We start from the raw sequence: 22,537 nt of genomic DNA, 5'->3' as shown, positions 1-22,537 counted from the left end.
TGGTCCCCTGGATCCAGAGGTGGATTCGTCGCTGAGGACTGGGCCCCGCCTTTCTTCTTCAGCCTCCCAGGAGGGGCTTGGGGCCCAGAGCCATTTACAGCAGACGGTAGGGAGCTCCATCCTCCTGCCTAAGGAGAGCCCCCCAGGCCACCACGACCCCCGCTCACTTCCCATCTTCCAGTATCTTTACTTCCAGGCTAGTCACTAGCGGGGGGACGGTGGGGGGGGACAGGGTAAAGGGGAGCACCTGATGCTGTAGATTGGAGAATACCACCTCAAAATGTCTATGAGGCCCAACCAAATGACATAAATGGGCAAAGGAGCCAGAAGCAGCCATTCTTCAGCTCTGGCCAACTGTTGCCATGGAGAATGTGGGCTCAGATCTTCCAAAAAGTTCAGAGAAACTGAAAATTAGAATTTTGAGATCAAATCTCCTAGCTTTTCAATACTGACCACTGAGGCTTTAAAAACATTTAAAACCATCCGTGGGCCAAGTAGCATCTCTCAGGCTGAGCTCTGACTCTACTTCCCAACCTGCATCCTTGTTCCATGACTCTGTGCCATGGCTTTGCACATTCTGGTCCCTCAGCCTGATGCCCTTCCCTGCTGTTGCCTGGCTACTGAGTCCCCCACTTGTCTTTCCAATGCTCCCCCTCTGGGAAGCATCCCACGACCTCACAGGTACAGGCCTCGCTCCCCCCCGTGACCTCACGACACGCTGCTGGTCTCTCTCTCCCTGGCTTGTCACTCCATGTTGTGAGGGTCTCCACACCTAACCTGGGGACCCAGGGCAGTCAGGGACTGGGTGTGCTTTCATCCCAGAGCCTTGGCCCCCAGCACCTGGCCAGGCACACAGCGAGCCCTGAGAACAAATAAAGAAACCATGCAGGAGGAGGATGGAGTAATTCCTAAGCTTGGAGAATGAGCTCTGCCTGTCCTCCCTATTCTGAGGTTCTGTGCTCCTTGGTCAGTCTCTTCTCTTGTGGATACAGGCTTAGGGGGAAAACTGTAATTGCCGTCTTACAGTCAAAGGTTCAAATCCAGGCTGCAATGCTTACAAGCTGTGCCAGTCTTGTCTTTTTTTTAAAGCTGTGTGACTGCTGACAAGTACCTTTTCCTCTCTGAACATGCAATGGATGTGAGTTACAAAGGGTTCAGCAGGCCCAGCAGGTCCCCTGCTAAAAGTCCGTCGCTATCCGACTTCAGATCGATGTGGAAATAGCAAAATGCCTGCACGAGAGGGGGTTGGATTCAACCACCTCTCTTCACAGCTGGGGAGCCACAGCCCAAGGGTAGGAAGAGATCTGTCCAAGGTGCCACTCAGAGGGTTGATAGCAAGTGCTGTGTGTTCAATTCCCTTGGAAGCAACCAGGCTCAGCAGAGTATTTGGCCCAAATGAACATGAACACATTTAATGTCCTGTCTCTTCTGTCCTCATTTCTCCATTGTTCGGTGGGAAATCACTGTCATGAACTCCCCCAGAGCACCAAGACCCCAGAGGATCAGCTCTCAGCTCTGCTGAATTGCGTGCAGTCACATCCTGTGTTCCGGAATGGATTCACTGAGTTGGAAGGGCCCTTGAAAGCCAAGTCTGCCAGTGCCACGGCAAACGTGTCAAAGGGGAAATGGGGGCACTTACAGGGGATGTAACTTGTCCAAGGCGCTCCGAAGCTGGTAAAGGAATTGATGACCGTGGGCAAGTGGCTGGTATTGGCGTTTCTGACCCCACAGCAGCCCAGCCGGGCCTGGCACGGGAGAGGCAGATGAACGCCACACCCCCTGCCCTCCCCCCACATCCGCTGTCCGAGGTGCTGACGGCCTCTCTTGAGGACTGGCGGGCCCAGCCAGAGCCTACTGTCTAGCTGCCCCACCTCGAACTCTTTCCTCTAGAAAGAGACAGGCTGAGGGGAGTGACGGAGAAATGAATGGAGGCTGGCGCTGAGGTGTCTGGCTTTGGAGACCCTTCAGCTAGTGACACCATTGTCCCTTTTCCACTCCTAAAATGGCCCCACCCTGGCGAGGGCCCTATGGCTGCTTCTCCAAGTCAACCTTGTTCTTAGATCTGTATCCTGAGGGCACTTCAGAGACTCCGGCATATTTGGTAACAGCCATTTACTCAATTGCTCCCAGTTTCCCCTACTAGGCTGTGGGTAACGTGGGGACACAGACCAGCCGTGCTGCTCTTCATTGCTGTGTCCCCAGCACCTCACACAATTCCAGGCACACGGCTGACAATGTGGATCCGTTAAATGAACGAACAAGGATTTGGGACGAAGATCAGGTATGTGTGGGAGATCCATGTGGAGGGGAGGCTGGGTTTCGTGGTCTACCTTGGGCGCAGCTTGTCTTAGGAGATCAAATGGGAGCCCCATTCTTGTCCTCTCTGGAGTCCGTCTGCTGGGGCCCCCCCACTGCTGGGCCATGCCGTGCTCCTCCTCTGTTTTCCGCACTTGGGATCAGGTTGAGGCCACTTAACCTGCCACCTCTCCCGGGACCACGGATTCCTTCATTCTCTTATGAAACATTTGTTGGGCACCTACTGTGTGTCAGCCTCCACAGCGGGTGCTGGGTCTACAGACAGGACTGAGACACCTGCCAGCGCTAGTGAGGGAAACAGACACATACATGTGGGGATGACATAAGCACACGTGTCTACAGCCCTTAGAGTGTGGTAGGAGCCATTCATTGCGCCTCATGTGCACTGACCCAGTTAATCCTCAGAAATCGGAATGAGATGCCATTACTATGCCCATTTTACAGACGAGGAAAGCGAGGCCCAGACAGGTTAAGTCATTTGTCCACAGTCTCATTGCTGCATTTGAACCCAGGCAGCCTCCAAAGGCCGGGCTTGTAACCACCACAAAATCCCACCTTATGGACGTGAGCCCCAGGACAGGACAATGCAGAGATGAACAGGGCCACTTCTGGCGGAGGGGGAAGGGCGGGCTGGCTGCCATCCCCCGGACATTTGAACTAGACTTGGAAAGCACTGTGAAGCTCACAATTGCACAAGTAGGGTTTGTTTCTTGCCCAGCGGAGGAAGGGAGCAGGTCTTTTCAGGCAGAAGGAACAGCGTGTGAAATGGGTTCTTGGCAGGTAAATGAGGTTTTCAGGAGGTGTGAAAAACCTGGCACTGCTGGCGGCTGGGGGAAGCGAGAAGGTCTGTGTGGCTGGAAAGTAGGGCACACGCGGCTGGCAGGATGAAGGGTGGGGGACTTTGGTGGCCCGAGTTGCTGGGTGCCGGCGGGGAAAGGGCCCCAGCAGCCCCCTCAGGGGGACGGGGTTCATCCTGCATCTGGGGGACTGTAGCAGCAGACTTACCGGATGCAGACCCCTGGGCCCGGCCCCAAACCAAGGAATTGGAATCTCCAGGGAAATCTGTATTTTAACAACTGCCCCCAAGTGTTTCTGGGCAGAAAACCGTCATAGAGAAGAACAAAAGCACAGCAAGTCGCCCGGATTTGTGACCCAGGACAAACGACCTTGTTTCTCTGACCCCAAGTGTCTTTCCCCGTAAAATGGAAATGGTCGTCAGGGCAACTACTGCAGGAAGACTAAGTGAGCTAAATCATTCCTGGGAAACGTGCTGACGACCGACGGACTGCAGGCTAGGCCCTGGGGCTCACACAGCTGTGGTGACAAGGCCCCTGTCCCCACAACGTCTCCATTCTAGTGGGGGGACAGTTAGCAGAGAAGGGTCCCGAGAGCAGTGGGTGACTGGGAAATAAGCGGGGATGGGAGGGGGGCAAGAGGGCCTCTGTGGGCATGTGCGGGACGGGTCAACACAGAGTCTGACACGCGCCAGGGGGGCCACCACAGGAGCCTGGGGAGCTAGGAGGAGGGGGCTGGGGAGACAGCATCAAAACTGTCTTAGGAGGATGGATTGAAGAGGAGTTGGCCCTAAAAGCACCCGTTTCCACCCAGAAGCCACCGAAGAGCCCAAGCAAGGGACAAACTGCAGATTTGCTCCTGGTCGCAGCTTCAGAGGGACAAGTACTGGCTCGGGGCCGAGTACTGCTCAGAAGCTGGTCCGCAGAGCAGCAGAAACAGCGTCTCTCGGGACCCATTAGGAATGCAGATCCCCAGGCCCCACCCCAGCCCTCTGGAGCCAGGAACTCAGAGACGGGGCCCGGCAATCCGCATGTTAGGGAGCCCCCCAGGTGATTCTGATGTGAACACTGGCCTCGATCTCTCAGCCCCCAGGCCCCGGGTCTCGGATGTCTCCGAGCCGCATCCCCACCTGGGTGCCCAGGGAGTTAGCATCCATATGTATTTCAGAAATACTGTCTGTTTCCATTTTAATAAAGGAAGCAGACTTGAGCAGTACTCTACTGGTTGTGATTCTGATCTAATAAAAATGCCAAGCTCTTCTGGACCCAGGGAAGGCTTCCTTGAAATTCCCTCTGCTATTCTGAGGGCAGCGGCGGCGGAGACCCAGCTCGATGGAGCTCCCAGAAGCCACCTCTGTACCCGGCGAGTGAGAGCCTCTTGCCCAACCCCGCCCGGCCTTACAGACACACCTGGCAAAATCAAAAGCTTGTCTTGGGCATTGAACTTGACAGCTGCAATCAGCTGCAAGCCCCAGTTGCCCCCAAAAGGAAGATGCAGACACCTGGACCAGATGGCAGCATCACCTCTATCAAATGTCACATCTGATGTGCTCCTGAGCTAGCTGGTGGCACAGCAAAGCCCCAAAGGCAAGTTTCAAAAGCAAACTCTTTCCTCGGGAAAAAGAAATTGTGGCAGAATCCATATCACAGTAGCCCAAGAAAAAACAGCGACTTCCAGAGCAGTTAAGATACCAAAAGTTCATGTACTGGTTTGTGGAAAAGTGGCTGCTCTAGTGGGAAATGGTGGGAGAAACTTGGAGGCAGCAACTGAGCACCTGCTGTGTGCAATGTACTGTTCTGGGCTCTCAGAACACAGACGCGAACAAGACGGGGCCTGTTCTCCTGGAACCCAGTTGGGAGAGGCCACCAAACAAAAACCAAGGACGTAAATATAAAAAATAATTTCAGAGAGGGACAGGTGCTATGAAGGAAAGACAACAAAGTGATAACGAGGACAGAGAGGGAAGCAGGTGCAGTCAGGGGAAGCTTCTCCAAGGAAGTAGTCTTCTGGCTGAGACTTCAAGGTGAGACAAAGCCAGCTATGCAAGGATATAGAGGGACAGCAGTCCGGGCAGAGAGAGTAGCAAGTACAAAGGTCCTGTGAGGGGATGTTTTCCATTTTCTAGAAAGAGAAAGGTCAGGGGGCTGGGGCCAAACGAGAGAAGGGAGAGGGAGAGGAGCTGAGGGTGGGGTTTGGGAGGCCAGAACAGCAACGGCCTTGTACCCAGAAGAAGGGAGAAGACAGACAACTGAGCCGGGCTATATCCCCCAGGGGACCAGAGATCCCAGCAAGTCAGGGTGCCTTCCAGCTCCTTACTCTTTCCATCCCCACAGAAGAGTCATCCTCCCTCCTTCCCAGGGCTGTCAACGGCTGAGCAGAGACCCGCACACAGTAAGCCTTTAATAATGTGGGCTTGCTGACATTCCTCCTCCCCCGCTCCTCCTGCCCGCAAGTCAGCCCACCACAAAATCCGAGCAGCTGTTCGGTGCAGAAATATTGCAAAACTCGACCAGGCATTTCCAAAATATTTTCTTGGCCAAAACCCCACTAGCAGCTAAGAGGCTGCATTCTGGAGATGGTGCTATTTCCCTAGATGGCCTGATCGGGCTGCTTTTCTAGCCCACAAGGTCTGTGAGGACCTCGTCCACATGGGGCTGGGCCCCGAGTCCCTGGACCCCGCCCGGCGCCTGGTAGATGGCTGCACCCATCTTGGCCACCCACTGGCATGCAACAGCTTGCCCTGGGGGCCCAGGGTTCAAGCTTTGGGGCCGGACAGGCTGGGTGCAAATCCCGGCTCTACCGCGCGTTGGGCCTCACTTGCCCTGCCTGTAAAATGGGTTATGTTTAGGATTAAATAAGCAGACAAATGAAAAGTCGTCAGAACACACACCAGGATGAGGTATGATCAGCAGACCTGGTGGGACTGAGCTCTCGTTGGCTGTTCTTGTAATCGAGTCCAGGAATCAGTATCTCTGTAGGATTCTACCAAGTCGGGTCACCCCTGGCCAAGGACCCCCTCCCTCTCCGGCACCTCGCCCTCACCGCGAGCCAGATGGGGCGCCACTCCTCTGCTTGTCACAGCGCCTGCACGGACCCCACTTCAGCTCTGGCTGCACAGGACAGCCATGCTCGGGAGCCCCCAGTCCAGGAACACACCTTGCTCACCCCCATGTTCCAGAACACAGCCCGGGTCCAGGTCAGAGAAGCATCTTTCGTAACCACGTGTTGATTAAATGGCTTTCCCGTGGCCACAGGAGCAGCCACCTTAGGGGCAACTCAAGTGACCAAAGCCAACTCCTCTGAGAGCAGACGGGATCTTTCCCTTGCTGGTGATAACCGAGTCCCCAGCGCCTCTGCGGGCCCCGGGGGAAAGACAGCATCCCCGGCAGCCTGGCTAGCTGATAAAAGGCACACCTGGCAGAGGCGCTGTGGGATCTGAGGCTGCTTTCTTCCTGAGAAGCGGGGATCTGGTAAACCTCTGGGGGCCGCTGACGGCCCTCCACAGCCCCTTCCCTGCCACCTTCCGCGGCTCCTGTGTGAGCCCCTGGGCAGTGCATTGGGATCTGGCGGCTTCACCGGCTCTCCCCGCCCAAGCATGCTCCCCAAAGGACCTAGCTTCAGCTGTCACCCTTCCCAACTCTGCAAGACTGTCCAACCACAGCCAGACAAAGCAGCACGGCCGCACCAACCCGCCCTCTCCAGACACACTGTTGCCAGGCTGCCCCTCGACGAAGCAGGCTGCTGACCTCCACCCGCCCCAGAGGAATGCCAGCCGCGCACCCCAGCCCAGCAACGTCTGTGCCCGAGCAGAGCGGCGGGCTTGTCTGGGGCGGTAACTCGGATACGGTCACTCTGCACTGGCTGCCCCAGCCCCCCAGCGGGGTTCAGGGAGGTTGCCTCCACACTGTGTCCTGTACAGACGCCTGCCTCTCCCTGCTTAGGCTACCTCCCCCACTCCTACGTGTGTCCTCTGGGATCACACAAATGGGTGCTGGCTGCTGCTGGGTCCTTATCTCTGGATCTGTCTCTGGAAGAACCCGGATGAAGACATCCTGACAATTCTTCCGGCAGACAGGTCTTGAACCCACCCACTTTCATCTTCATTGCGGAAGGTCAGGCCACCATCATCTCTCCTGGGAGTGACTACAACAGCATCTAAGCTGCTCGGCTGGCCTCTGGTCCTGCTCCCCTCTGACCCTTTCCCCACAGTGCAGATGGATGGCTATGGCTGGACGGAGAGATTCAGATATGGAGATAGACAGATAGGTAATACAGGTCTGAGTACAGATTAAAGGTATAGATAGATACACAGATACATATAAACAATCTGGATAAGTCTCCTCTCTGCTCAAAATGCCCCTGGGCTCCCCACTGCACAGTCGGCCCCCCCTTCCCGTGCCCCTGCGCCCCTCCGGCCCCATCGCCTGCCTCCCCACTGCTGTCCCTGCTCCCAGCCACACCAGCCTCCAGTCCTGGCTGCCCCCTGCCTTGGGGAGTGTCCCACACTTGCAAGCCTCCACCTGGAAGGGCCTTTACCCGGCTGGCTCTCGTTCTTCAGGCTCCGGTCAGAGAGGCGGCTGTCAAGGAGCCCGCCCCATTCTCCTACCTTCACCTGCGCCCTCTGAGCTCCTGTCTGTACCTGAGATTGTCTGGTTTGTGTCTGAGTCACTTCTTTCTCCGCCCCCCCCCCGCCCCCCACCGGTGAGCCCCACAAGGCGGAGGCCTTGGTCTCCTCTCGCTCACTCATGGCTGTGTCTTCGAGGGAATGAGGGATGGATTTTCTGCAGGCTGTTGACCTGCATACGAGTGCACGGGATGCTCCTTTCGTGAGGGAATGCTGCTTGGCAGATGAAGTGGGTGCCAGGGCAGGGGTGAGGGCCGGGGGAGGCGGGCTGCAGGTGGAGGGCTTCTGCAGGTCCCCCGGCCCTGGGTGTCCTCATTAATTCCAGGGCTTGCTCTTAGAGCCAGACAGGGTCCCTTCAACTCTTTCTTCACCCTTGGGCTTCGGGGATTGGGCTTCCCTGCCCCCAAGACAAGCCCCAGGGCCTCCTTCCACCCAGGGTTGCCCTGCCCATTCTTCAGGGAGCGTGGGGAGGCTCGGGCCCAAGCAGGAGCCAGTGACGCTCGAACACGCCAGCATTCTCAGTCTTCGTCCCTATTATGTGCCTCCCGAGCCCCTTGGAGGGGTTTCTGCTCCCCAGCCCTCTCTGCTTCTGTGAGTGCAGGTGGGAGAGGCCCCCAGGCACGGAGATGCGGATCCTGGCCGCTGGAAGGCACTGGAGCTTCACACAAGGTCCCGGAGACACGGGCGGGACGGACGGCATCTGCTGGAACTGCACTGCCACGAGTGGCAGAGCTGTGTGACCTTGGGCTCGCTACCCCACCTGTCTGAGGCTGAATTCCTCACCTGCACAACGCAGCTCGTGGTCGCAGCTGTCGGGGCTGGGGGTCAGCATGCACAGGAGGTCAGGCATGAAAAGCCCTTGGGAGGGAGGGGACGCAGGGAGCCCCTGGCGGGCCTTCCGCAGGCTGAGTTGAGCTGGGCTGAGCTTCTGCCATTTTCACTTTAAATCTCATGTCAGCTCTTTCTTTTTCTGGGGGGAGCAAGGCCCTTTCTCTCCTTTCACCTCCCTTTGCTTTCTGGTCCAGGCATCTGTTTTCCTAGCGGGTGCCCTAGATTCTGCCTGCGGCGTCCCCCACCGTGAAGCATATGAAGGCGACGCCCTCCAAGCTGCCAGGAGCCTCTGCGCCTGAACAAATCTCATCCACTGTCACTCCCGACTTGGCTAGTTGGACCCCGGAGCTGTTCCCCCTTCTGGCCAACGGCCACCACTGCCGGGACTCGAGCTGTGGCTCGCCTGCCTGCCCTGAAGCGCCCAACGTCCCCCTCGCTTTCTAAGCAACCCATGGCTGCTGGGTGCAGGCGACTGGCTACAAGATGCCAGCCTCGGTTTCCCCATCTGCAGTGTGTGTCTGTGGGAGCAACCAGGGGTGCAGGGAGAGGTTGGCCTGGCTCATCTCCAGGGTCCCCTCTCCCCAGACGGCGCGGGCTCCTACCGACGAGGTCACTTACGGGCAGCATATCTCTCGTGGCGACAATCTAAGCGCAGGTCCTCCTCCTCATGCCCATCCCCCTTCTCGATCCTGGAAAGAAAAGGACCCAAAAGCCTGTGTAAGAAAGAGCAAGCTGAGCTGGCAGAGACCCAGGACCTGAAAAAAAGTACAGTCTTTTCCCTTCGGGAACACTGAGTAACCCGTGCTATCGCCGCCGCACGGAGCCTTACCGCAACCCTGCTAGATGGGTGCCGTGATCTCCGTCCTGTCGATGGAGAAACTGAGGCACCGGAAGCTAATGGGACCAGTAGTGTCATGCAGCTAAGAAGTCAGAGGCAGAACAGGGACGCAAACCCACGTGTCCTCAGAAAAAGATGTGCAATTATGTGCAAATGCTAAATTACAAAAGACAACGCACGGTTTGATTTAAAAATTATACGCTGATATGCACAAAAGATCATTTGCCATAATATATACCAAAAGGCCAACAGAAACTAACCCTAGATAATGAGGAGATAGGGATTCCATCTGGAACCTTCTTTTTGCTTACATCTATTCTCTGATTTAGGGGCAATGGACGCCTATTAGCTGTGTCACTTTTCTTAACTAAATGAAAACACTTCCTCAGGGCATTTCTGCATCGACACAAAGCCCCCGTCTCCTGACTTCTGACGCAGAAGGTTGGAAGGTGGCTCCTTGCCACCGACACGTGTGGCTTCCTTCTCTGGCATCTCAAGATCACCGCGGTTCCAGAAGAGGCTGGAAATGGGGTGGCAGGGGATGCCAAGCAGACAAGGGTCTGAGTGGTGGCAGCTGCAGACCTAAACCCTGGCTCTCATCCCGCCACCGACCGGGCCCGGGGAATGGGTAGGGCCATGTTCCCACACCGCGCTCGCCCCCGTGTAACCCGAACACATCTCAGAGCTCCACACGGTCCAGTCCTGGCGTGTATCCCCTTTAGAGGAACCCAGTCTGGTCCCCAGAAGCAGAAACAATGCCCATCACCACTATATCTGCTAAAGAATGCTGCAAGTATTCCCAATTCCTTATCTGTGGCCGCGCACATTCTTAGATCTTCTCTCAACTCCTCTTTGCCTTCTACTTGCTTTGCGTTTCTCCACCCGCCTCTTCTTTGCATGGATATCCTCTGTTCTCTCGTGCAGGGAAGTCTCAGTCCCCGCCCAGGCAAATGCCCCACCCCTGTTTTCTGGTCCTTCCCCTCGCGTCTTATTTCGAGTACCCCAGCTGGGTCCAGAGCGTGGGGCTGGAGGAGACACGGGGAAGGTGACGGAGGACAAGCAAGCAATGCCAGATGCCTAAGGGAAGGGAGAGAAATACTCAGGCATGAGCCTTCTGGCCCCCTCAGCCTGCTCCCTCACTCATTCACCAGGAATATCCGAGGACCTGCTCCGGGCCGTTTACTCCAGATGCTCTGTGCGCCGCGGAAATGTCAACCTCCTAGTCTCTGCCCTCAGAGCCTCTGGTCCAGGAGGAAGACGGCTGGCACACGAGGCAGGCAATGACAAGCATTGTAGAACGCCGCCCGAGACTGCCCACGCCGTCTGTACCCAGGGGCTAGGCCTGCGCGTCCCAGCGAGCAAACTCTGAACACAGCGGGGTTTTTTACAAGTGTCTTCTCCGGCCTGGGTGGTCCCAGACGGCAGAACAAAGCCCTAAGCGCTGAAGCCGTGGGAAGGCAGGTACGTGGCGTAGATGGCTGGTGCAGTGGGAAGGTTCCATAGAAGGAAAGATGTCTTTTTATTTTTTTTTTTCATCTTTTAGTAGAAACATCTTTGTTATTTTCCTGATAGCACTGGCTTGTTTAAAAAAAAAAAAAAAACCCACCTCCCACTCACAGAGCAGAAGTCCCCTTATAATGACACCTCCCTCTGGTGGCATCGCCACTGCTAGGAGTTTGGTGTTTATCTTTTCAGAATTAAAACTTTTTTTTAAACATATACAGCCTCAAATGAAACATGCTTTTGCAACCTGGCTTTTTTCTTACCCGCACATTTCCAGCATCTTTCCATGTCAGTACACATAAATCTCACACGCCTTTTCCCTCGTATTGTATGTGAAAGAATAGTTACTATTCAATCCCCTACTGACAGACACTTAGGGGCACTCTTGCAAGTACTGCTATGTGTGTATCTGGCGAGGTACTGGGCTCCCCAGCCCCAGAGGTAATCAAGACTAGAGTCCCACCAATCCTGAAACTGCAAACACTGGATGGAGGCTGGACCAGTTAACTGAGCCCATCCCTGTCCCGGAGTGCCATCTGCCTGGCCATGTCCAGGGCCTCTGTCAACAGATGCCCGCCCTGCCTTGGACAGGCCTTGCAGCCTTAACTTTGGACTGATTACTGGATCCACCCCAGGCTCCCAGTTCTCAGGACTTCTTATCTTCTGAGATCAACCCCTCCCTTGGGAGTCTCAACCCCGGGGAGAGGGGCCAGTGAGCAAAGGAGCTGGTGTTTAAGGAGAGAAGCAGCCCCGCCTGGTCTGGTCCCTCCCCCTCCCTGGTCACCCAGACCTTGTGGCCAAGAAGCCCAAAGTTCAATAGTTAACATATCAAAGAATGAACAAATGCTGGAGGCCCAGGCGAGGCCTGTGCTGGGCTTGGGGACACAGGGAGGACTCAGGCTCTGCCTCCAGAAGCTCACACCTGTTCACATAAATAATCATAACTTAATGTGCAAAGTTCTAGACCAGGGAATGTTAATTAAGAAGGTTGGCAGGGTGCATCACTGCCTAGTCCGGGTGTTGGCAAACTATTCTGGTAAAGGCCTGGATAGGAAAGACATGAGGCTTCTCCGTCACAACTATTCGACTGGCCTTGTGGTCCATAAGCAGCCGCAGACACTGTGCAAACCAACGGGCGTGTTGTTCAGTAGACGTTTACTTGCAGCAGGTGGAGGGCCAGATTGGGTTTTTGGGAGATAGCATGGTCTTAACAGTGGTTCTCAACTTGGAGGTCCATCGAAGTGACCTGGGGAGTTGTCATTTATCCGGCGATTGTGACATGCGGCCAGGGCTGAGAATCACCTGTCGCGAGCAGCAGGGGCTACGTGGAGAAAGCCCGAATCCGATGCAGGAGCAGCAGGCTGGAGGCTGCGGGACCTGCTCACTTCTCAGAGAGGAGGCTGGAGCCACACCCGTCTGCCCGGCCTCCTGCTATGCCATGCCACCATTCTGGAAAGAGCTGGTTCCCTTGCTCAAACACAGCTGTTTCTGCCAGAGTCGTCAATGAAAGTAATAGATCTGCGGGCTCTCGGGGCCGTCTGATGAGGGGTAAGGCGTGGCCGCGGTTATGGCAAGAGCTGAGGACCCTCCAGTAACCCCCAGGGCTCCCTGGCTGGAAACAGGACACAGGGATGTTCTGGGCACGACTGAGCCCTTGGGCCCTGCAGGGAGGAGGGATCACAGCCGACGGCAGCTCTGTTATTCCCAGACAGCATGGCCTTGTGCAGCTCACCTGACCGCTCTGAACCCTATGATCTAGAAGTTTCTACATGGCAATGGGCACAGGGTGGTAAGCACGAGCGTAAGGACAAGCACCACCGCCCCGCTGGTGGATGTGAACCCCGGAGCCCGGTACCTGGCACAGAGCCAGGGCTCGGAACAAGTTAACCACCACTGTTTCTAAACTCGCTTAATCGGCAGGCTTCCCCAGTACATTTTAAAGTCCGAGAGAAGAGGATGGAGTTTATCTCGTTCTCCACTTGGAGGCCACAGGGTCTAGCCCGGTGCCTGGCGCCAGGCGTCCCCAGAAATGCTAGCAGGGAAGGAAGGGGGAGGAAGGAGCACAGGCAGCCCGAGGCTAAGAGCCGCCCACGTGGGGAGCCTCCAGGGTGCTGAGCTCCGAGTAGAGAAGGAACAACGGCAAACGGCACGAGGTGGCAATTATATTTGATTTTGAACTGTGATTTCCTGCAGGAAATACTATGTGCTTTCTGAAAACAGTTGTTTTTAATGGTGGTGTGAGAAATTACCCACAAATCTAAGTGAGTGCCTTGAAGGGCAAATAGTGGGGGGCGGGGGGTGCTGGGACTGAAGCCGTGCTCAGGAGGGGCACCAGGCAGGCAGCGAGCACCTCTGTCCTCCGTGAACCCACTGTGTGCGTCCCTCTGCAGGCGTCGGGTATCACCTCTGTGAAAGCTGCTGGAGTCTGGACGTGTCCTGACCACCTGCCAGTCTGAGCTTGCCCCTCTGATCAACGTGCATAATAGTGCACCTGCCTCTCGGGGCGGCTGTGGGAGCAAATGAGTGAGTCCACGGAAAAGCTCACTCTGTCTGGAGCTCTCATCACGACATTATTACCATGGTCGTCATCAGCCGTGTCTGCGGGGGGCCTTTATGGTCCATCCGTCTGTGACTCCACCTCGTGGTTCCGGGTGCAGAAGGACAGGATTTTAACATGTTCACCAATCCCCACCCCCAACCCCCGAAAGCCACACCCCCTTTCCTTCCACTCCATCAGTGAGACCTGAGCCAAACACTGCCTCAGGAAAGGGGTGTTTTGGAAGCAGCAGATTCAGGGCAGACAGCACCCACAGGGGCTCACATGCAGCCTTCCGTCCCCGAAGAGACAGAGTCTCCCCAACCGGGGACAAGACAGAGCAGAAGCTAGGCTTGTGCCTGGCGAGGATGAGCCCCGGGTGAGGGTGACAGGACCCACTCAGCCTCTCAAGTGAGAGCGAAATACACTTGTCAATTGTCTAAATCCTCATTATTTGGGGTCTGTTTGCACCCATTCAGACCTATATCCTAACCAGAGTCACCGCCACCACCACGGTTACCATCATCCCCATTTTGCAGACAGGGAAACTGAGGCCGAGGTAGCCCTGGGAGGTTCAGGGGTGCTCTGGTAAAGGCTAACGGCCGACTTCCCAACAGAAGGCAAGAGGCCAGCTTTGCGGCGTCTGTGCTCACGCCCAGCGTGGCCGATCTGAAGGCACCAGTGCGACGTCACGGACCATGGAGCCGACGGGCAGACATCCGCACACTGGGCCCTCATGAGCCAACACGGGCTGGCTGCGGTCTGAGCTCGGGCTTATCAGTCCCCGTATCTTGAGTGTGTCTCCACTGTGCCCTGCAGAACCCCCGCTGGCAGGGGGCTCTCAGTCACACCTGCCTGGGTCCCCCTGCCTGTGTCATGAGGTCCTAGATGGAAGTGGGGACCATGCAGCTCCGGCTCTGAGAACTGCCAGCAGGTGTGCCAACAGCTGTACCGTGCAGTCACACAGCCACCATCCCAGTGACCCACGACTTCCAGAATCGGGCTGAGGCTGGGTACTGGCTCTTTTTTGAGAGAAGAGATGGATGCCAGGAAGTGACAGAAGTGGAGAGGCTCTGAGGGTTTGCAGGTGGACCAGAGCCGCCGCACTGTCTTCTAGGAGGACCCCCAGTACCTGCCCACTGAATTCCAGGGCCAAATGTGGCCACAGCACGTCAGGTCACCACAGACAGGGGTTCCATCTTCCCTCTGCTGCGACAGCAACCCCAGGGCCTTCCTAGCACGGCCCTTCCAGAACGTTCTCTGTCCCCTGTGGTCTTGTCGGTACCATCCTCAAAGCCAGCCCCTCTCTCCCTGGCCCCAGGCTGGCTTGTTTCCCAAACCTCCAGCCACTTCCTGGTACGAACTGGCATCCACAGCCCGTGCGTGCTTCTGCACCTGTCTGACAAAGGACTGGCTTCCCCCCTTCGTTTCCAATCTACCTTGAACCAATTTTTTAAAAATAAAACACAATCGAAATGAGTTACTAGAAAATGAAATGGGGAAAAACGACATACGAAAGCAAGCTCAGGTGGCCCAGCCATCTCAGCTTTCTGTGGAAGCTTCCAAACTCCTACTTCAACTCCTGTCCTCGCGTTACTGTGGCTATTTGCAGACGGGGGCTGTAGTTCGGCCGGTCTGGGGTGGGGCCTGAGATTCTGCATTCTCGAAGGTTCCTGGGTGAGGCCCACGCGGTTGGCCAGGGATCACACTGAGGAGCCAGGCGCTGGACCGTCAGTTTCGGGTACATGTGGGGCTCCTCGAAGCTTTGGCCCAGTTGCCCTCGGTGTCCTAGGTTGCGGCCCAGCGAACCCAGGCCTCCGGTGTCCTCCCCACGGTGCGGGCTACACACAGGCAACACCAAAGAGCTGGCCGCAGTGACAGTGGGGCTGGAGGGCAGCTGGAGGCCCCCTCGCCAGCTCCCTCCCGCTTCTCTGACCCCTGCAGCTGGCTGGTATTTAGGAGGAAACATGGGAGTTCAGGGAGTGGCCATTCCTTCCAGATGTTCTCCTGCTTCCCTCCGATCGCTGTCCACACAAGGGCCCATCTGGGCTTTCGGCTTTCCCCTCACGCCGCGTAGGCCGGCAGCCTCCACGGGGCCACCTCTCATTTCTGGGTGCCGCCGCGCTCCTCTCCAGAATACACGGCGACTTCAAAGGACCTCCACAAAGAGCGAGGAAGGGCACGGCGTCGCTGAGAAGTAATATTCAGGCCGTGAAAGCAGAAACAGGCGGGCAAGAGGGTGCTGTGACAGAACACGTCTCAGAGGCTAACTATGTAGGGACGGTCGCAGAGGACAAAGGACACCGTGATTTTGAAATGATCCACTTGCAGTGGAATACAGGCTGGAATTAAAAGAAATGCTGGCAAATCAATGACTATACAGAGGAAATTAAGATTTCGTAACATCGTATCAAAAGTGCCATTTCAAGACAGGGGAGATAAACGGGTTTTTTAAAAAGATGGGTTTTTTTGTTTTGCGTTTCCCATCTTATGAGTAATATCTTCATGATACGAAACATGCAGGGAAGACAACAGAGAAGATAAATGCCCGTGCTGCCAATGCCCTCCCTGATTGTCCTGTGCAGTTTTCTCTTCCGTTTCTCCAATACTGGGTTTTTAACCGAGACCTCTAGATACAAGCACCTTGAAATTATTTTCAGAACTGCATGGGTGAGAAATTGCCATTTAGAAAAACAAATAATCATGAGCACATGTGGGACCCCCACCCCACCTTCCACGGCCTCTCAGGGGCTCCTATGATGCATAAAAGCCTCGAGACTTGATCTATCTCCAGAGCTCCTTCCTCAGCCTACGAGGAGGTGGGCCCACCTGAGGTGTGGAGCTGCTGAGCTTGGCTTGGGAAACAGTGGGAAACTGGTCACACAAGCAAGACCAGTGATAGCTCCCAGAGGGCAAAGGTCACTTGGCCTGACTGGCCAGTGACCTGCCCAAGAGGCTCCTTCCAAGAGGCTTTCCTCTCTGTTACTCATCACTGTCTCCATCTATCACGCTGGTGGGGAATGAAACAGGGGAGCGGACATGGGTCCCTGTCCCGTGGACCCTGCTGAGGAACTGCACGGTTAGAGCTGAGTGTGGTGGGGGACGGTTCACGGGGCTGTTCCAGGGCAGAGAGGGGTTTGTCTGGCTCAGGGTCGATGCTGGAAGCACCACCTGAAGGTTGAACGTCAACAAGTTAGAGTGGGAGGCACTCCAGGCAGAGAGAACAGCGGTCCAGCGGCTCTGGGCAGGTAGAGACACCTGGCCGGGGAACTGCAAGGGTCCAGGGGGCGCTGCGCGCAGGGGGAGGGGACCAGGGTCCTCGGTGAGGCTAGGCGGTGGCTGGGCCATATAGGTGACGACAAGAAGCTGTCCTAGAGCTGTGGGAAATCGCTGCAGTGTTTTAGGCAGAAAGCTGGGGGCAGAGGTGCCCTGAGCCCCGTAGCACAGTGAAGGGGTATCCTGCTGGGGAGGGGGCGCAGATGGGCGGGGTGAGGCCAGATGCAGGAAGACCATGCAGGGCTTGCAGGGGTCCGGCTCGCATGCGCAGAACCACAGGGGGGCAGAGAGACACGGCAATAGGCCTAGGTTTGGAGGAGACCATCATGAGTCGGTCCTGGCCATGCTGATTTTTGGTGCTTTTGAGAATCCAAAGTAGAAGCGACACAGAGGCAGATGGATATGGAGTCAGGCGGTCTGGGGCGGACTAAGAATGTGGGAGTCCTGGCACACGTGTGGCCACTGAGGCTTACGTCAAATGAGGACAGAGGAGGGCCCAGAAAGGGTCCTGGGAGCATCACCATTTAACAGAAGAAGGGGAGGGGAGGAGGGAGTGGCCAGCGAGGCTGAGGGAGGAGGGTATACGCAGAGGGTCAGGGCCCCTGGGAGCTGCGTGGGGCAGTGGAGGGTGCCCGGCAGACTGTAGTGGGTTGTGCTGTGAGAGAGAGGGGACAAAGTGGAGACAGGCTCTTCCAAGAGTTTCCCTACAACAGATAGGAGAGAGCAGACAGCAGAGAGCCCCCCTCTGCACAGGCAGGGAGATGGGCAAAGGGGGGGCTCAGGCCTTCGATGGCATAGAAATCATGTAAGTCTGTGCCCATCTCCCCCATCTCGGAGTCAGGCTCCTGCACGTCTGCCTCGAGGCCCAGTGAGGGCTGCGTGCAACCCAGGAAGGAGGCCTGGGGAGGGTTCCTATTCCACGGGTCTCAAGCCTGTACTATTAAATTCTCTGGGGCCGCCAGCCCCCACCTCAATGCTGTGGGAGGATGAGAGAGATCAGAGACTCAGGTCCAACTCCCACTCATAAATCAACCCAACTGCTCAGATTTTCCTAAATCCACTTGTGCGTTCCCCCTCCGGGCCTTTGCCCATTGCTGCTGCTTGTGCCTGAGAACGCCTTCTCTCACCCGCTGCCCATCTGGCTGGCGAGCGCTGCACGTGTCTCGAAAAACTTGGCTCAAGGGTTTCATCTCTGAAAGCTCTTTTATCCTCCAGCTGCCCTGGGGTGGGCCTGGGCCCTTGGCCTGCCGTTCCCTCCAGGAGACCCCACAGTGGTACCTTGCTGTGCTCACTAGACCCTGAGCCAGGGGCTGGGCAGGTGCTGGGAGAGCCTGGGGGACTTCCGGGGCAGATGCTGCTCGCTCCAGCCCGCTGACACCATGGGAGAGCGGGGGCCCCCATGCAGCCAGACCCTCAGCTTTCTCGTGAGAAGCAACAACCTTGACGTTTTAACACGAAATCTTCTGATTCTTAAAAGTCAGCCAAATTTAAACATTTTTAAACCACTGTGGGGGCCAAACAAAGCACATCTTTCGACAGGATTCTCCAAGGGCCGCCAGCTTACAGTGTGTGCTGCGCCCCTTTCTCAAGCTGGGAGTGTGTCTTCCTTGCCTTGTACAGAGGGCGGTTTCTGGCGGGGGTGTGGGTAGGGAAGGGGGGACCCCCAGTTTTGTAACCAAAACGTCACTGCATCATCTCATGTAATCCTCAAAACAAAACTGCAAGGAAGGGTGCCAGCCCATTTTCCAGCCAGGAAAACTGAGGCTCCAAGAGGGGAAGTGACCCACAGCTAGTCAACTGCCAAGTTAATTTCAACCCCGGTCGATTTCTTAGCGGGCGCATTCGGGGTTAAATGAGTGCACGCAGGCCAGGCCCAGAACAGGCCTGGGCCGTGAGGAAGCCAGCCCAGCACTGGGTGTGAGTAACCATGTAATTCTTATGGAGAATTAGTCACACAACTTACTGAGCCCCTGAGGTGCTAGGTGCCAGGCCCGAGTGGAAGCCAGAAGGACGGCTCCCCCCTTTCTCTGACGGTGCGCGCACGGGAAGGCGGCAGGCACAAACGAGGCCGTAAATGAATCAACAAGTAAGTTCAGAGAGTGGGACATGCCGTAGAGCAAGGTGAAAGCCTGCGATCTGATTCCCCAGGGAGGAGGCCACCAGAGGACCGAGAGCTCTCCCCCCTGGAAGCTCCCAGACTTTGGCTCTCCCACCCCGGCGGCTTCCCCCAGGGAGGCGGGATGTCTGCTTGGTGCAGCTGGATTCCTGCTGGAGGCCAGTCCGACCAGTCTGGCTCTCCTCCACAAGTTGTTAAAGCAGCTCCGAACATTAAGCATTCAAGAAAGCCCGGTCTGCAAACATTTACCTTTCCTTCGGCAGCTTCCGACCCTCCCGTCAGGAGGCCCCATTAAGACGCCCTCCTTGGGGATGGCAGGCAGGGTGACTGGGGAGCACTTAATTCCAGACATTTCTCTAAGTGGGCAAGGCTGCTCAGAGTCAGGGGGTAGGCTACCCACCCCCTGGTCCACCCTCGTGCACACTGGCCCCTCCCCGTGCATACATGCGCACGTGCACACACACACACACACACACACACACACACACGCATTTCAAAACCCCGGGAAACTGTTCAGAATCTGCCCGAGTCCCGAGACCTGTAATAGGCTCCCCAGAGAAAACTCCAATAGGAGTAGGGTGGGGTGTGGGGGCAGACCAGGCCCTCCCTCCTCCATCAGCCCCCATGGGGCGGCATCTTGCCCTGTCAGGAGCACAGAGGGAGAGGCCTGGATATAGTGGGATCCACAAATCCGCGGACAGGAATGGCGGGCACGGCTGGGACACCCTGCACCCTCTCCCAGGGCACCACACCCATCTTCACACCGTGACCCTCAGCAGACTCCCCTCAGTCACCCCTGCAAGCCCAGCTCCCACCTCAACACCGCGGTGCAGAGGCTGCTGACCAGTCCTGAGAGGCCACACATCACGAGACTGATGGTGGCCTGCTTCAAATCCCAGGTCTGGCACTTACCAGCTGTGTGACCTCAGACAAGTCGCTTTACCTCTCTGTGCCTTGATCTCGCATCTATGAAACGGAAACACAATAGTACCTACTACCTCGCAGAGGTGTGGTGGGAGTCACCGAGTCACATCCGCAGCAGACAGAGAGTGCTTGGCACGGGGCAGGCACCATATGTCTGCTGTGCTTATTAATATGGTTCTTAGTTTCCTAATGCCTAAAATGCCATCTCCTAAGCTAATCGTCCCAATCATTACCAAGCTTTATATTTCACATCAGTGGCAAAGGAAACAGACTCACACACGCAAAATGGAGTTCTGTGCTCAGCACATTACCAGGGTTATCAAAGTGTGACTTCCCAGGATGCTGACGGCTCTGGGCTCTCCCGCTGGGGGTCAGAGGACACTGGCCCAGACAGGCTCAGCGCCTTCCCCCAAGTCACACAGCACTGAAGCCACGGGCCTGGAACACCCACACACTCAGACTGAGGCTTCCCCCAAGCCCCTACTCCCACCCCCTTCCATGGAACCCCCCGTCCCCCAAGGGGGAGGAAACTTAGGCAGGTGGGCCCCTCCGATCTCTCCCCTGGTGTCCATGGCTGCAGTTCTGGGGACACTGGCCATTGCAGAATTGCAGCCCTGCTGCTGCTGGGCCACTTGCAAGCCTGTACAGACAGAGATCCAATGCTCTGGGCTTTGTGGGGAAGGCACCAAAAAAAAAACAAAACAAAAAAAACCCCAGAACAGCCCAGCTAAGCTGAAATGTTCTCCTCGGAGAGGATGGGAAATAAAACTTGATTAACCTGTGCATGATGCTCGAGTTATGAACGTGTAAAGTGATATTCTGCACATATGCTGGGAACTATCTGTCTGCCCCACAGAGCTGGGGCCTGAGCTGCCAGGGACCGTGGCAACCAGGGCAGGAGCAAACAGCAACTTCTTGCTGCTGGGGTACTAGGAGGTCCTGTTTTCTGCCTCAGCAAAACCAGGCTGCCCGCGGATGCCGCAGGCTCCCCCGCAGCCGAGGGGACAGCTGGGGATGCAGCGTTAAGGGGTGGTTTTCGACACCGGCTGTGCGTGCGGCTGCTATTAGCATTTCTGGAGTGCCCACTGCGGGTCCCGTCCTCTGCTGGCCATGGCCACCCTCCTAGTGAGCACGCTTTGTCCGCAGCCACGGGCGAGGCAGCCCTGTCTGCCTGGGCAGTCTGAGCTCCCCAGCCACAGCTGCCTGGCCCCAGACTGGACACCTGACCTGGGACTCTAGCATGGGGCTGCTGGGAAGCTGAATCTGCCCGATGAAGAAGTTTGGGCTGAAACGGTAAGAGGCAGCCAGGCCTGAGGTCTCCAGGGAGAACAATTCCATCGGTTACCCAAAGAAAAATAAAAAAGCACCTACTAGGTGCCTGGCCTAGTTGTAGGTGCTCAGAATACAGCGGGGACCAAGACAGCGAAGCCCGTCTATCCTGGAGCTCACGGCCTACAAACTATCAAACACAAACAGACCAAGGTCAGGGTGCGTAGGTGTTCTGGGAAAAGAGCGACTGGAGTGTGTGGGGCAAACTTAGAGCGAGGGGTTAAGGAAGGCCTCTCCGAGCAGGCGACGTGCACGCTGAGACCCCAGTGAGCCAGCCAGGTGAGCACTCCAGGCAAGGGCAGAGCAAGTGCAAAGGCCCCAAGAGGGGGTGAGCTTGCCGTGTTCAAGGGACAGAAAGGAGACCCTCATGGCACAGGAGAGATGACAGGGTCTGCAGCAGTCAGAGAGAGGTCCCTGTGTGGCCTCCGTCATGTGACTCCTCGGCTTGAAACCTTTCCACTGCCCCACAGAGAATGCAGCTCCACAGCCTCCTTCCCCCTTTTCCTCCTCAGACGGTCATCAGTCCTGACAACCTTTCAGTTCCCTGCCATTGAAAGGCATTATTGCATATCCAGTCAGCTCCCCCAGGACCGACACTGTGATAAGGATTTGGGTGTGGGTAGTTTACTTAGGAGGGGGTCCCAGGAAATATGCTATCTGTCTGTCTGTCCTTCCACTCATCCATTATCCACCATCCATCCATCCATCCATCCACCCACTGGGCTTTCAGGGGTGACTGAGGGGAGTCTGCTGAGGGTCACGGTGTGAAGATGGGTGTGGTGCCCTGGGAGAGGGTGCAGGGTCTCCCAGCCATGCCCGCCATTCCTGTCCGCGGATTTGTGGATCCCACTATATCCAGGCCTCTCCCTCTGTGCTCCTGACAGGGCATCCATCCATCCACCCATCCCCCACCAATACATACATACATGTATCCATCCAACCGTCCATCCATCCATCCATCCACATACCCACCCATCCATTCATAAATCCATCCATCCACCCACCTGACCATACACATACATATACCCAACCATTCATCCGTCCATTCATACACACACAACTTATTGTCACTTCTTCTATTTCCAACTGGACTCTGAGGACTCAAGTGATCAGATGTAGTCCCTGGCCTTGAGGAGACCTCCTCCTCCAGCAGTCATCAACAACCCCACTGCTGGGTCCTCTCTTCACTCAGTGCTGTGACAGAGCCCAAGAAGGGGCCGTTGGTTCATTCTCTGTATGCCCCTAAGAAGCCTGGTTCTCAGAAGCCTGGGGCTAAGTACCAAACACTGAGACTCAGTTCTCTTCCTCTTGGTTTCTCAGGCTCTGATCGCAAGGCAACCTCACGTCCCATAAAACATCAAAATGTCCCAGATATTCTAACACAGTGGGGTCCAAACCCTGCCTCACCCAGCCTGTCCCTTCAACCCCCACTACCCCCCAAGGATGTTT

General features: G+C 56.2%; 1 protein-coding gene across 2 annotated transcripts in view; it reads right to left on the bottom strand.

Annotated features, from left to right (window-relative positions):
* The window catches only part of GSG1L (GSG1 like), a 208,535-nt gene that overhangs the window by 4,167 nt on the left and 181,831 nt on the right, over nucleotides 1-22,537 (bottom strand). For both annotated transcript variants that reach the window (XM_087869321.1, XM_045775242.2), the window contains one exon: nucleotides 9,185-9,255. In XM_087869321.1, the coding sequence (XP_087725447.1) occupies nucleotides 9,185-9,255 (71 nt within the window). The remainder of the gene's footprint in view (nucleotides 1-9,184; nucleotides 9,256-22,537) is intronic.

This window comes from Ursus americanus, chromosome 2, assembly GCF_024610735.1.
Source record: "Ursus americanus isolate L20-20 chromosome 2, mUrsAme1.1.p, whole genome shotgun sequence".
In the NCBI taxonomy this organism is placed as follows: domain Eukaryota; kingdom Metazoa; phylum Chordata; class Mammalia; order Carnivora; family Ursidae; genus Ursus; species Ursus americanus.
Note: the sequence above shows the minus strand (reverse complement) of the source record. Positions and strands in the feature narration are given on the sequence as shown.